The 15,087-nt window shown below is 37.0% G+C and overlaps 1 protein-coding gene across 3 annotated transcripts; it reads left to right on the top strand.

Annotated features, from left to right (window-relative positions):
• The first annotated feature begins 781 nt into the window (after window positions 1–781).
• On the top strand, window positions 782–14,523 carry LOC140758695 (TNF receptor-associated factor homolog 1a-like). 3 transcript variants are annotated; one of them, XM_073094947.1, is made up of 13 exons: window positions 782–969; window positions 1,623–1,861; window positions 2,903–3,014; window positions 4,424–4,512; window positions 4,589–4,657; window positions 4,755–4,884; window positions 7,074–7,232; window positions 7,365–7,728; window positions 10,693–10,805; window positions 11,365–11,512; window positions 11,965–12,425; window positions 12,514–12,709; window positions 12,909–14,523. In XM_073094947.1, the coding sequence occupies exons 2-13, from the start codon at window positions 1,675–1,677 to the stop codon at window positions 14,343–14,345; spliced, it is 3,465 nt and encodes a 1,154-aa protein (XP_072951048.1). In that variant the 5' UTR covers window positions 782–969; window positions 1,623–1,674; the 3' UTR covers window positions 14,346–14,523. The 3 variants fall into 3 exon arrangements, with proteins under 3 accessions (XP_072951048.1, XP_072951051.1, XP_072951050.1); XM_073094950.1 differs by having other exon boundaries at window positions 783–969; window positions 11,368–11,512; XM_073094949.1 differs by lacking the exon at window positions 782–969 and adding an exon at window positions 1,040–1,480.
• Window positions 14,524–15,087: the final 564 nt, after the last annotated feature.

Raw genomic sequence — 15,087 nt, 5'->3', positions numbered from 1 at the left:
CTACCAATTATTTTGTAATCGATAGCCTGAAATGAATGATATGATCAGTCTATGGACTTTCTTAAATTCTTAGGCTTAAGATTAATTCCTGATACCTAAACCTAGTTTGTAAACTTTATTTGTCATAAGATTAGACAAACCAATATGGAAAAAAGTCTTTCATCTCTCCTCTAGGGTTTTGAGATAAGAGTTCATATCAAAGCTACATTATAATAAGATCCCAAGTATTTGAGCGCCCATTTAAAGCCAAGTCTTTTATCTCAACCCTAGTAACTCAATCTTTCTAGTCTATCTAAATAATTACTCTTTGGAACAGAGCTTATTTGAGCCCAAAGTAAAGCCCCAACCAACATAGGGCCATTAGGGCACCACTAATTGGTTATTATTATGTATCATTAATGCTTTCTTTTTTCTATTCTAGAATTAATTACCTCTAATTATGCAATTTTATTATTTTATTAGCGACATTCATGTAGATAAAACACGAATCACGATGCATATTAAGTATCCATCTATGGTTGATGTTGCAACTTGCAGGGGGGTCTGAGCCCTAAGTTTATAACAATAATATAGTATAATAACATGTTAAATACTTAAATTGCTCATTATCCACCATTTTCCATATCTGTAAGTCAATTGCACCCAAAACTATCCCCTCATCTACTGTAAATCCTAACCGTACATTAAGCAGAATGGAGCTTGGGGTACGTTTCGTGGTGTAATAAGAAGTTGAAAATCTCTCCATGTATTAACATTTTTGTCCGTGCTTCCATTTTCCTTTTTTCTCCTCGCTGTCGTCTCTCCGGCCCCAATCTTATTCTTCTCTTCTCTCGCCTCTCTCCCTCTTCACCTTCCCCTTCACCTCGCTCGGCTCGAAGGAACCGGCGAGGAGCAAGCTTTAGCTTACCCTTCTCTCGCCGGACGCCCTCTTTTGCAGCTGCCCCCCCACCCCGCGCTTAGTTCTCGAAGGTAACTCGATTCAGATCCCGGAACCGTTGCATCTAGCCGTTTCCTCTTCTGGGTCTTTCTTGGATTCGGGGTTTGAGCTGGAATCGCCTCCTGGGTCGGCGTCGGATTTGTGCTGTGGGCGCGTTTTCGTGGTCGATTGATGGATTTAGCGTGTGGGTGCTTCCAAGATCGTAGCTTTTTGGCTGCCGGTTGCGTTTGTGGATTTGGGGCTTTTGGGATTTGCGAGCTTGTTGGTTTAATTTTTTCGGGTATTGCGTTCTGGAGCTGTGACGGATTAGAGGTTGGGGGGTTTTGAGATGCGATTTGGTTTGGTTAGATATTGCTTTTATGATATCCTCATTCCATTTCTGGTGGCTCTGTTTTGAGGTTGAGAGAATTGTGTGTGCCGAAGAGTGAATTTGCCCGTCCAGCTTGCGTTTGCTGGAAGATCTCAAGCTGATATGGCTGAACTGTTTGAATGTTTCGGTGCTTAGATGATTCATTTGAGCTGCTGCTTGAATTATTTCTTGTGGTATTAGTTCGTCGTAAAATGGAATCTTAAAATAAACCTTCTCTTATATCTGAAATAGCAGCTCGTATTCCTTAGAACTCTTCACTTTTACTTTTTTTTTAATCATGGTTTTGAATTTTTCCTTCGATCTCCATGTGTGCAGGTGAAGGAGAGAGGTTCATATAATAGGATAAGTTACCATAGTTGATTGGGAAATGGCCGGTACTTTAACTGAAGATTGTGAGATGGGCGGGCGGTCTTCCCCTGTCGAGAGTATGTCGAATGAGGAACGTTACCCATCTGGGGATTCCCTAGCTGAATGGCGGTCATCTGAGCAAGTAGAGAATGGAACACCTTCCACTTCCCCCCCTTATTGGGATATTGATGACGAAGATGATTGCGGTGTGTGGTCTACTTGCTTTCTTTCTCTGATTTAGGATGATTTTTTTCCTTGTTCGTCTATTTTCTATTCCCGGGTTCCTTGCAAGTTTACATGATTACTTGTGGGTTTTTTTTCTTCTGTTTTTCTGTTGCTTTTTATGTTTTACTATTAGAACATTCAGTTGATTTGTTTTTTCTTTTACTCTAGATCATTCAGTTGACAGCATAACGAGAGATGTTTTGTGGGTAGCAGTCGTTTGCTATCTGTGGGGAACTTGATGTCTTAGTCAGTTGAAGGATTATAATTGGCATTGGTGATTTCTTCACTAAAGTTCAATAAGACCAGTGATTTATATAGCATAAACTATGGAGTTGTTGGCAATGATGGCCAATCTTAATCACCACAATAAAAAATCATTTGCTAATCGACCGATCTTTTATGTTTGTTTAATGCAGATAGGCCTTTTGTTGTTGTGTGTTATATCATATTAAGAACTAATAAAACAAGGATAGAAACTAAAAGGGAAAAATCATGAAGATGTGGGAAGAGCTTATAGGAGGGAAAAATAAAATCTCTTAATGTAGGGAATAATACAAAATAAAAGATTGACTTTCTTTTTCATTATATCTCATACTCCATAGTACTATTGTGATGGCTTATCTTACTAGGAAACCAATATAGGTTGTTTGAAATCAACTAATAAACACTACAAAATAAATACAGATAAGACCTGTATTATTTATCATAGTCCACACATTGTTGTGCAAAATATTTATCTATGTTGCCTCCCAACCACCTTGAACATGTAAAGCTTATATTGATAAAAAACTATCCACTAATTTGTTTATGTTTGTATGCAAATTAAGTGGGAGTTGATCATGAGCCAGTAAATGAATGTGGTAGGTTCAATATCTGAGATACTACAAAATGAATTTTGTTGAAGATTACCATAAAATGATTTGGCATCTTCTATTTCCTTCAATTTTCTTTTCTTTCTTGGTTTTTATTTATTAGGATTTGCCTTGTTATTTGACTTGTTTTTTTTTATCTCCATGTCTCAGGACCCAAACCTTCAGAATTATTTGGAAGATTTACTTGGAAAGTTGAAAATTTTGCTGAAACTAATAAGCGAGAGTTGCGAAGTAATGCATTTGAAGTTGGTGGTTACAAGTGGTATGAGCTCATGGATATCCATTTTATGCAAAAATACGATTAACTGTTCTTCTTAGGCCATAACATTTACTTGCATTTTGTTGGTAGCTTGCATTGCTGCTTCTTGTATGCATTGATTGAAATAAAAATTTCATAGATTACTTAATTTAGAAGATGAATAATTTTAAACTCAAATGCATATCATAAGTAATACCACGTCTGAGAATAATTAAAAAAAGCTAACACGCCGGATAAGAAACATTGTCACAACAGCATATTTTCTTAAGAAAAGGTAAATTGAGGCAGAGAGAAGTATCAGGTTTGAAAGAAGCAAGTTTCAGTAATTGAAATGTTAGGCAATTTATTGAATTTCTAAATTAGGTTTCCTAGCCTTTATTCTTCTCCTTAAGGGGTTAAGGCTTAAGAAGACTCTAGTTGCTGCAGGAATTCCAGGGAAATTGATGCGTGGTAGCAGAAATGTATGTGTATAGAGAATAGAATGGGAAGAACTAAGAATATGGGAAATAATAAGAAGAGAGAGAGAGAGAGAGAGAGAGAGAGAGAGAGAGAGAGAGAGAGAGAGAGAGAGAGAGACCAGTTGCAACAGAGGGGAGAGAAAGACAGCAGTCAGCAGCAGCAACAGAATTAGAGAAAGGGAAGGAAAAGAGAGAGGGGAAATGAGAGGAAGAAGAATAGGAGAAAGAAATTAGAACAGGAAGTGTACAACAGCAACCAGGTTAGACCTTTATTTTATTCACTAAAATCCTTGAAAGTAGGTCAGAAATTTGGAGTTGTAATGGGGTACATTCAATTTTTTTTGGCATGGCAACCAATACATGTGTCTTTCACACACTGTTCCACACATGGGTTTAAAACTTTAAATCAGAAATCAACTCATGCTTCTTTAGGTTGAGATGGTAAATTTTGCTTCACGTCTCTTCCATCATATAAGCATCAAAGCTCTGCATGTGGTTTTTTAGCTTTGCCATAATTCACATGATTGGAGAATGTTAGAACTAATTTGTGCTGGCACGTCATTTTCTCATTGATCTCTCTGGTACGTGTGCATGGAGTTGGTAGTTGTGATAGATCAGCTCCATGGATGCACTGTGGAAGATTCAACATTGCTATAATGATCTATTTATTTTGTACATTGATGTACTTGTCAAACCACCGGCATCATGCTTCTTAGTGATCTGCGATCATACAGTTTGTCATTATATTTGGTTGTTGAGGTGCTACCTTGCTACTTTGGAGAAGTACTTGAATATTGAACGACTCACTGATCAGTTTTGTCATTTATATGCTTACCTGTTTTCTGTGAAGAAAATTTCTCTTTAAAGAAAAGTGAACAGTGCATACTACTTGGATCAAACTAAGAGAATATTTTTACAAGAAGTACAAGTTAAAATTTGTGAATTGTTTTGTAGGTACATTTTAATCTACCCTCAGGGATGTGATGTCTGCAATCATTTATCATTGTTTCTGTGTGTTGCTAATCATGATAAACTTCTTCCAGGTATGCATCATGCTTAATATATTCACTTGAGATACTTATAGACAGCGTTGTTATCTTCACCCATTTGTCTTTTCAGGATGGAGCCATTTCGCACAGTTTACGATTGCCGTAGTTAATAAAGATCCCAAAAAATCCAAGTACTCTGGTTAGTTGAGCATCTCACTTCCATGCAGCCATGATGGTTAAGACCTGTTTCTTGTTTTTGACAACTGCATTGGAAGTTTAATAAGGTAATTTTGCAGATACATTGCACCGCTTCTGGAAGAAGGAGCATGATTGGGGATGGAAAAAGTTTATGGAGTTGTCAAAAGTTTATGATGGATTTGTTGTTGATAATACTCTTATTATCAAAGCTCAAGTTCAAGTTATCAGGTATTAATCTATCCAAGTTCAAGTTTAACTTTAATATTGGTATTTTTAGAACAAATTTAATTGTATCAAAGCATCAGGAGAGACAAATCAGTGGCATGTGTTCTAATTTGTGAAGCAAGCCATAGTGAAATCAATTCCAGCTGCTGCATTTTTCTTATAATTGCATCTCGATCTCCATTATCATCTTCTTATTCTTTTCAGCCAATAACAATATAAACTATACAGGGAAGTGCCTTGAAGACTTAAAGTCTTATTTGTTTTGAGTTTAGGATCCTCCTGAATTAGTTTAGGGATTCCTAAACTAGTTCAGTAATCAAATATCTTTTTATCCTTTTCATATCTATTTAAGTTTACTCTCCAAAAAATTAAGACTAAATGAGACTATCTAACTAAGTTTAGAACTTAGCCTCAAGCCAAATAAGGCCTAACCTAGTATGAATACAACAATCCGGAGAACAGAACAACCCAATCAAATAATTAAACTATAATACTGTAAGCAACATCTAATAAGCTAATAAATTAAAGATCACATTGGATGGGAGACAGCACAAAAAATCACTCAGATAATTAATTCTCACAACTCTCAAATCTGATTTTGTACATCAAGAAAATCTGAGATAAGTTGGAAAAAACAGTTTTTATGGTTTAGATTCACTGATAATAAAGTTGTATTTTAGTTGCTGGAATCTTCTGGATAGTCGTTGTATTTAATACAGAGAAGAGATTGAAGAAGAAGAGTGGAGATGAGATCTAAAGTAAAGAGAAGATATTGGAGATATTTTAGGGAGAGAGAGAGGAAAAGAGATAGATTAGAGAGGAGATTGAGATAGAAGATGCGAGAAAGAAACAGGAAGTCAGAGAGAAACAAAAACTATGAGGAGGAGAAATCAAAAGAGAGAAATTGAGAGAGAAACCAGAGGAGTGAGAGAAATAGATTTCAGCCAAAAAGGGGAAATTACATTTTTTACCCTATTGTAGTTAGCCAAAATCCAAAGAGCATCTCTCTGAGCTTTCATTTGTCACTTTTGACAATAAAAACTGTCAAACTTTTGACCTTTTTAACATCTATAAGGCTTTTTATGTAGATCATAGTATTAATAGGATTTTGACTTCTAATAAGACTTAACTGACTTCCTAGCTTGAATCTAATTATTTTAGGCCAGTTCAACTGACTAACCCAAACCATAATTGACTCAATTTCGAACATCCCCCACACCATAGAGTAACCGTAATCATCAATTGGCTAACCCAGAAGACCAATTCTAGAAAAACGAATCAACAAATTAAAATTGAAAGTAAATCAGACCTATTGATGTAAATTAAGTCCATTGGACCAAAATGGGACCCTCTTTTCAAGTTGAAGATGAGGATCACATCAAGACTTATCTACCATTTCTTAAAAATAGAAGTTAGAAAACTGAGTATAGTGTTATACTATTACACACACACACTGTGTTCTTTAATTTTCATTTCGCACACTTCTTGCAGAACCTCTTTTATTGTTTTAATTCATCTCTCATATCCTCAAACACAATTGTGTGGTTGCATTGTGGAAAAATTGATAGTCTGTTTTAACATTAAGAACTTAGACTTTATTGTTATCATCATTTATTTGGAGCCAGGGTGCCTTTTTGTGTCTACACAAGGATTTTGATTTTTGAGTAGGTTTGGCATAGGGCTAATTATTGATTTTGGGAATAAGAGTGTTATTAATCTACACATCATTGAGAAATATTGGTGTCAATTTTCTTAGTGTTTTCTTTGCTAATTATTCAAAAATTTCCACTTCACAGCACAAATTTATGTGAACCACATCATTTTGCATTACCCCTTGCATAAATCATCATGGATGAAACTATTAAGAAGTATCTCAAAATTATATTCATTTTTTATGAGGTTTTCTAAGTTTGTCCAAAGATACTAATCAAGTTTTAGTCAAATAGAATATGCTATATTAGTCTTGTCCATTGAGTATTTTTGGTCAAGTTGAATATACACATTATTGGAAAATAAAAGTATTTATCTACTACGATTATACAAGACTCACTCCCACTATTGCACAAACTAAATCATTATACGTTTGAGAATCATCCTTATTAGCTATCATACAGTAGTTGTCTTTTGGGTCCAAGAAGACCTGATGTTCTCCTTTTTCTAACTGTATCTGCTCTTCTATTTTGGTATTTGAGGGAGAAAGCACATCGCCCATTCCGTTGTCTTGATTGCCAGTATCGAAGAGAACTAGTTCGGATATATTTATCAAATGTAGAGCAAATCTGCAGACGTTTTGTTGAAGAAAGAAGAAGCAAACTTGGCAAGTTGATTGAAGATAAAGTGAGGTGGTCCAGGTAGGCAGTTGCAGGTTCACAGTTTTTTGTTGTAACTTAATCAATGGGCACCTCTATCAGCTTATAGTCTTAGGCAACTCAAATATCTAGTAGCTGGTGAGTTCAATATTTGTACTTCGCTTTGTGTTGCAGCTTTCGTGCATTTTGGCTAGGAATTGACCCAAGTGCTAGGCGGCGCATGTCAAGAGACAAAACTGATTCCATACTGAAAGTAGTTGTCAAGCATTTTTTCATAGAGAAAGAAGTCACATCGACCTTAGTTATGGACTCTCTATATAGTGGGTTGATGGCTCTTGAATGCCAAAGCAAGACCAAGAAAGTAAGAGCAAAATTAATGGATATGCAGGAACTACCAGCTCCTATGGTGCGTGTTGAGAAGGACATGTTTGTATTGGCTGATGATGTGGTAATGTTGCTTGAAAGAGCAGTATCAGAGCCCTTGCCTCATCAGCCTTTACCTTCAAAAGATGAGAAATGTTCGCAAAACCGTACGAAGGTATCTACAAGTTTTCTGATCTCTTGCTACAGATTGCACAAGTTTCTTGATATCTTATACTACAGTTGCCTTGTTTGGTTTACATGTCTTGACTACATTAGCACAAAAGCTGTCTATACCTGTTATGAGCTAATTAGTTAGTTCCCACTTCCCAGGTTGTCATGCTGGAGTCCTGGACTCTCTAATAAACTGATTCACCTTTTCTAGCTCATGACATTACCTGCTAATTTTGTCATTTGTTGTTTGTGAATGCTCCGTAGAAAAGTGTTGACTAATGTTTGGCATTTGGAAAAAATTCATTGTCATCTAAATCATATACTCATTTCTCTATTAGCTTAGGAGTTATTTCTGACCATTAACTGTGTTAGATCTTACTTGACTATAATATTTTTTTTCCTTACAATCAATTTATTAAAATCTAGGCCGTTCTTGCAACATATGCTCATCTTTTTTAAGAGATTGGACTGACCTAATTTCCTCTATGTAGAAAATCCGTACATGTGTGAAATTAAGGATTGTCATGCCAGAGGCACGGGGCATGCCCAACCTTGGCTTGGCACGGTATGTATGCTATCATGTACCTTGCTGAGCCAGTATGTTGCTAGCACACTAGATGGTCTGCCTGGAAAGCAATCTATAAATGTTTTTTGGGCCTTAAAGTAGGCTTGGAGGGCTATATATAAGTCTTTGAGCACTAGATATTGATATGACACATTTAATTTCTCATAGAAAATTGTAGATCTATCTGAGTTATACACAAATTAGATTCCAATTTGATGAATTTTCTCAATTTTTATTAATTGTTTTTCCAAATTGGGGCAAATAATTTGCAGATGATCTATATTCCCCTTAAACTTTAATTTAAAGTGTAAATTATATATATCAAGCACCAAAATACAAAATGGTATGAGAAGGGATGCAATAGGCCCCAATGTCTCTTTGAAGTAAGATATGTTTAATACCTAGTGGTACATGTCGGAGTGGGTGGGCATAAGGGATACTTACCCCATATTGGTATTGGTAATTCATTGGCACGATATGTATTGACCTATGCCACTTGTGCCAACCATGTTAATCAGCACAACAATCCATGTGAAACTTTGTTGCACTGAGTTGCTCTTTTTCTTATGATGATAGTCAGAGCAATTTCTTGCTTGGGGGCAGAAGCCTAATTTTTGAACACATGAGTTTCTCCTACAAGGAATCAAATATTAAATATAGATCTTTCCCTACATTCAATGACAAACATTTATTGGAAGCTGCCAGGTTAAAGCCATTAATGTAGATTTACTTGCTCTATCATGGGGGTGTGTTGTTTAGCCATTGGTACCACATTTAGAATTTGTTAATCAGAATGGTGGGCTTGCCCCAAGCAAATCCCCTTTTATATTTTGATACTCATTGGTTAACTACAAATTGATGTGGTGTGGGTTGGTATCAAAAGCCTGTCGTGTTATCTAACGTGACAGTCCTTGAGGACAAAGAAGACAAATCTGAAAACGGAGAAAATGTACCTTTGTACCTGTCTAAACATAGGGCGATAAATTTTCTTTTGTATCAACTGAAATAATTCATATCACCAACTGTTCAAATTGTAACTTTTATTTCTTATTGCAATATCATGGAATATCGGGTTTCTAAATAATTAATTCTTGCTTTAAGTTCTGATGAAATTGGCCAAGGTTAACGTTATGGATTATAATTGTCAGTTACTGAATCTTATGACCATTCAATCAAGTTGGTCATGCAGATCTTGGAAGATCTTTCTTCTATGTAAACCATCCTCAAAATTATCCAAACTCTCAGGTGGAAGCCATATTCATCTGTCTTCCATGTAAAAGATGGCAAGATCTCTCAAAGGACAATGCCATGCATATGGTCATTAGTATGTGCTGTATTGTGACCTTCATAATATTTCCTGTTGCCTTTTAGCACACAACCACATGGGGAAAAAAATTTAAAAAACAAGATGTGCTAGTCTCCATCAGACAAAAGGGATGAGCATTCTGACATATTGGTTTAAGCCGATCAGGGAGATCCAGATGACCTGATCAACACCTTCTAAACTATGTATGAGCCAAATATAATGTTTTTCGGATATTCCTTTACTTAACATTTGTTCAAACATAAAATAAATGGTTCAGAGATAGCTACTCTGAAGAAAACTATTTAAATGATTGCTCTTTATGGACTTATGGAACATTTGATACATAGGTAAAACTTCAAATTACATGTTTCTTGATTACAATGTAGGTTTGTGAAAATAAAATTACTTCTGTTTGTTCTTATATTAAGTATGAATGCATTGGTATCCATTTTAACTGTCAAGGTTGTGGCCTCAATTTACAGCAGGATAGTAGCTCAACTATCTTTCTTTCCCTTTTCTTCTCTACTAGTAGCCTGGTAGGATAGTAGCTCATCTCTCTCTGCTATGTACATGTGGGTGTGTGTTTTGTTTGTATGCATGCAGTTGTGGTGTCGTATGTTTTTTCTGTCCTCAGAAAAAAAAAGGAGAGTGAGGAAGAAGAAGAAGAAAAAGAAGGCAGAAATTTCTTTTTCTATAGATACGTGATGAGGGTAACATTGTCAACCATGTTCATTTGAATTAGACTCAGATGCATATAGTTTTTTACCACATGATGATGGTAACATTGTCAACCATGTTCATTTGGATTAGACTCAGATGCATATAGTTTTTTACCACATGAATCCAAAAAAGGGAAATGCAAGTCGTATATATATGGAGGAGAAAATTAAGAATGTTGGTGTACAAGTGTGGAAATTTGTTATACTGATTGGTTTGCACTTGAATTTCCTAGGATTTAATATGTGCTAGCATATTTTAAGTCCTCTTTTAGATTAGTTTCACACATTATCCATCTCTGTTTAATACACTTGCATTAGAAGCTCAATGATCATTGCTGACTAGCAGTCTAGCATTCTAACCATTGCTTATGTGTATAGGATGGAAGTTCCAGCGAGGAACTTAACAAAGATTCCATTGAGCGTGATGAAAGGCGTCTTACAGAGTTGGGTCGGAGGACTGTGGAAATTTTTGTTTTAGCTCATATATTCAGGTGCTGAAATTGTTCCATGTTAGCCATCCAAACAAATTTTAATTGAGATGTCATTTGTGAACTCCATGCCATATAAATTGCTTTCCTGTTTACTAGAGAATTAACCCTTCTTTTAAGGATAGATGTTCTCTTATTTCATTTAAATGAATTTATGAATTAAGGCATTTGATTTATTCAGCGATGGATTTGGTGAAGCCAGAAAGCTCCTTGATTTTATGTGGATTATGGTCAAATTATGCATTTTCCAAAGATGCTGTGTAGTTATGTTGTAAGGTGATAAATTTTCTCTTTGTTGAAGTCCAAAAGGAACATGTTAAAGTCTGCAATTTTGAGTAATTGAATGAAAATTAACACTTCTATAAGTTTGAGAAAATCCTCTTCAAATGCTCTACAATATGTCAGGCGCATAGTCTATATATAAATTAATCTTGCAAGAGTTTTTGTTCTATCCAATACCTTTACAAATTTGCAGCCTCATTCAGCCAGACCATACAAAAACTGATTGTGCATGAGATTTTGTTCATTTCAATGTCTTTGTTCCTTACCTGTTTGTTGGCAGCAGTAGAATTGAGGTGGCATACCAAGAAGCTGTTGCTTTGAAGAGGCAAGAGGAGCTCATCCGTGAAGAAGAAGCTGCTGGACTGGCTGAAAGTGAGCTTAAGGGGAAGCGAGCTGCTGAAAAGGAGAAGCGTGCAAAGAAAAAGCAGGTTTGCTATCCTTAAGTTCAATGATTGTCTCTTTCTTCCTTTTTTCTTGGTAATGCGTTGTAGTTTTACGCTACTGCAATACCCTCTCTATTGTTTTAACAGCATGCAATAGTAATGTTTTTCCTGATAGTCCACGAACCTTTTTAAAAATTGCCACAGCATCAAAGAGTTTTACTGAATATTGAGGAGGACCTTCTGGGTTCACCCTTTCTGGGGCTGTGGTATTGTGATTGGATTGCGTATAGATTCCTGCCCTATTACCCTCTTTACTCTTTATCTTAGGGAGGAGAGAGGGAGGGAGGGAGGTTTTTGGTTTCAATTATTACATTGGCCTTTATACTTGACTTACAAATAGATATATGTACGTTCAGTGCCGTCCATTTCTAGCTGAATGACAGAAGAAGGATTTAATATATACTTTTTAATCTTTTTCTTATTTAAATTTTCTGCAGAGTAAACAGAAGCGGAATAGTCGAAAAGGTAAAGATAAAGGAAGAAGTGAGAAGTCTGATGCCATTGTTCAGGAAAAAATTCGAGAGGAAAGTCCTGATGATAGAATTATGGTTGACTTCCACTCTAATCAGGCAGAACCAATGACTGTGAAGGTTGGTGCACCTGAAGAAGATGAATCTGATGGATCTGAAAATGCAGATGTTGCTGTCGAAGTGCTTCAACTTGATTTAGATGACAGGGATTCCAGTCCTACAAATTGGGAGACAGATGTTTCAGAAATTCATCCGGCAATGGAGGCTAGTGGTGTTGAGAGACAGAATGGGCAAACAGGAAAGGGAAGTAGTTTTATGGATGACAGCTCCTCGACGTGCTCGACTGACTCGGTTCCTTCAGTTGTTATGAATTGGCCATACAAGGGAAATATTATTGCAAACAACAAAGTCCAGACCTCACCGAATAGGTAGCTTTAAATCTGAACTATCCTTCTTTTTTTTTTTTTTTTTTCTGGTGGTGCACATTTGTTTTTATTGATTGAAACGACTATCCAGGGGGAAAAACCAGCGGAGTGAGACAAATAACCGAACAGGTGTTACTCATGCCGGAAGTTATCTTCCATCTGATGGTGCTATTTATTCTGGTCGCAATGTCTCTGGCAATTTTAGGGCTACTGGAGATGAGTCAGATGCAGATGTACTCTCCTTGAAAGATCGGATCCAGTCTCCCGAGAAACATGTAATTGAGAAGGTGAGTTGATTCTTCTTTATATTCTTTGCTTTCGCAAGTTTCAGTATATAGTGATTTCAACCCTAACAATGCCGATATGGGGATAAGGCTGGTGCATCTTGCTCAGAACCCCACTTAAGCGGGAGGCACTGAGTTGCTGCAGTTATTTATTGGAGTTTTTGCTTTAGACTGACTCAGCGCCACTATGAACTCATCTCAGGAGGAAGTTGTTTTCCTGCAAAAGAAAGTAAATGCCAAAGATCAAGTCGAAGCTGTAGCACCATCTAAACCATTGGCTGAGTCATCCTCGTTGCCATTGAGTCCTGTGAAGAAGCCACCCTCCATTTTGCAGCAGTCAAAGCAAACTTTAGAGAGTAGCTCTACCACCAGAGCAGCTACCACGATTGCTGCAGCTGCAACGAGCACCACTGCCTCTGGGATCACAATCGGCACCGTGGCCAACATGGCAGAGTTAGTTTCCAGTAAAGAGCAAATGTCAAGTGGTAGAACCCAAACAGAGAAATCAGTTTTTCTGGCATCAAGATCACCACCTGTTTCTTCGACCTCCATCTCTGAAGCTCAGAAACAAGCGACATCATCAAAAAGTACCACTACTTCGCAAGTAACTGCAATGTCGAGGCCTTCGAGTGCCCCTCTTATCCCAGCGGCAAGACCAGCTACACCAGTAGTTTCTACAGTTGAAGTGATGCCATTACTTTCACGATCCATGAGTGTAGCTGGTCGGTTGGGCAATGATCCATCTTCAAGTGCCCCGAGTTATGTTCCTCAGTCATATCGTAATGCTATAATGGGTAAAGCAAATGTGGGTGCGAGCACATCTAGTTTCACTCACCATTCAACTTCCTTTAGCCAAGGTGCTGCAATTACTCAGTCCGCATCAGCATTTGTATCATCTGCATCTATGCTTCCACGTCAGACCTCGGCTTGGAAGGACCAAACGTCAGTGAGACCTGGATTCACTTTTGGGTCTGTTAAACCGGAAGCACTCAACAACCAACATTCATGGAGAGATGACTACTCGCGTCAAGAAGCTAGCAGCAGCAATGGAAGGCGGTTCAGCTCTAGTACAGGAAGTGGCATTGAGAGGCTCGACATGTATGGAGACTTGCAGACGAAGCAATTTACAGGTGAGATTCCTGCCAGTTTTACCTCATATCAATCGCAAGGGATGGTGGGCGAAGAGTTCCCACACCTTGACATCATCAATGACTTGCTTGATGAGGAGCAACATAACACCGCAAAGAGTCTTCATTACAATCAACATGTCTTCAATCGGCAGTACTCTTTACCAGGCAATCTGTCCAAATCTGACATTGGGTTAGTAAGTGGTGCATGCCGATTTGATCAGGATGAGCCATACTACGACGAGGGCCTCTCAAGGGTCTATGGTTCTTCAATTGGTCCTCTCCATGGGTTGAGGGATGGAAATTTTCCCCAGGTTGATCTTTCAGCCTATGCCAACAGCCAGGTTGATGGGATTTTGCAGAACCAGTGGTCTTATGTTCGCCCGGATCTATCGATGCTGAATTTGGGGAACGATGTAAACGGGTACTCGTACCAACTTGGGGATTACTCTAATTTAACAACTGCATTGAATGGCTACTCCTCTATGTATCGTCCCGCCAATGGGCCATGAGGGCTTACATATTCGTCGTTGCGATCATAATAATGTTGTAATTGAGGTCACTGTGAATCTGAGCTTTCGAGTAAGGTGTAATCCTTACCTTGCAGAAGAATACCATCTTGTAAAGAATGATTCTGCATTTCCTTAATTAAATCTACCACTGCTGGCTGTGCTTGAGTGTTGTCTGAAAGTTCTCATCTTCTGAAAGAAGAAAACATTTCTCTTTTGGCTTTATCCCTCTGCAAGTGGTTTATGGATCTTGCTCACGAAATAGTGTCGATCTTCTCGTCGAATCTGGATCAAACACACTATTTGATGATCTCTATTAGGATAGGAAAGAAAGATATTAGAAGAGGATTTTATTCTTGTTTTGTTGGAGTTTTACATAATTTCCACTGATTTTTTTTGTTCAAAATATCATAATTGTACTACATTAAATAAAAATATCAAAATTGACTAAAAGCAAACTTAAAATTAAAAACCATTTTATGCTGGTATAAATTGCTTAAAATAATTTAAAAGCGATCCAAAGTTAAACCAATATCATAGCACAAGGAAAAAAAAAGGTTTCTTATGGAGGACAAATTATTGATAAATATTTTATACTTTCTAATTTTTTTATCGTATACATCTCTTAAAAATACAGTGGGGTAAGTTATCCTAACAGATATCTTGAATTCAAATCTTCTCGTACCCACCTGTTTTTTAAAAATATAAAAAATTTCATCCATTTAAGTGAAATATACTTCTTAGG

The sequence above is a fragment of the Typha angustifolia genome, chromosome 4 (assembly GCF_048772165.1).
Source record: "Typha angustifolia cultivar Huaian chromosome 4, ASM4877216v1, whole genome shotgun sequence".
NCBI lineage: Eukaryota > Viridiplantae > Streptophyta > Magnoliopsida > Poales > Typhaceae > Typha > Typha angustifolia.
Note: the sequence above shows the minus strand (reverse complement) of the source record. Positions and strands in the feature narration are given on the sequence as shown.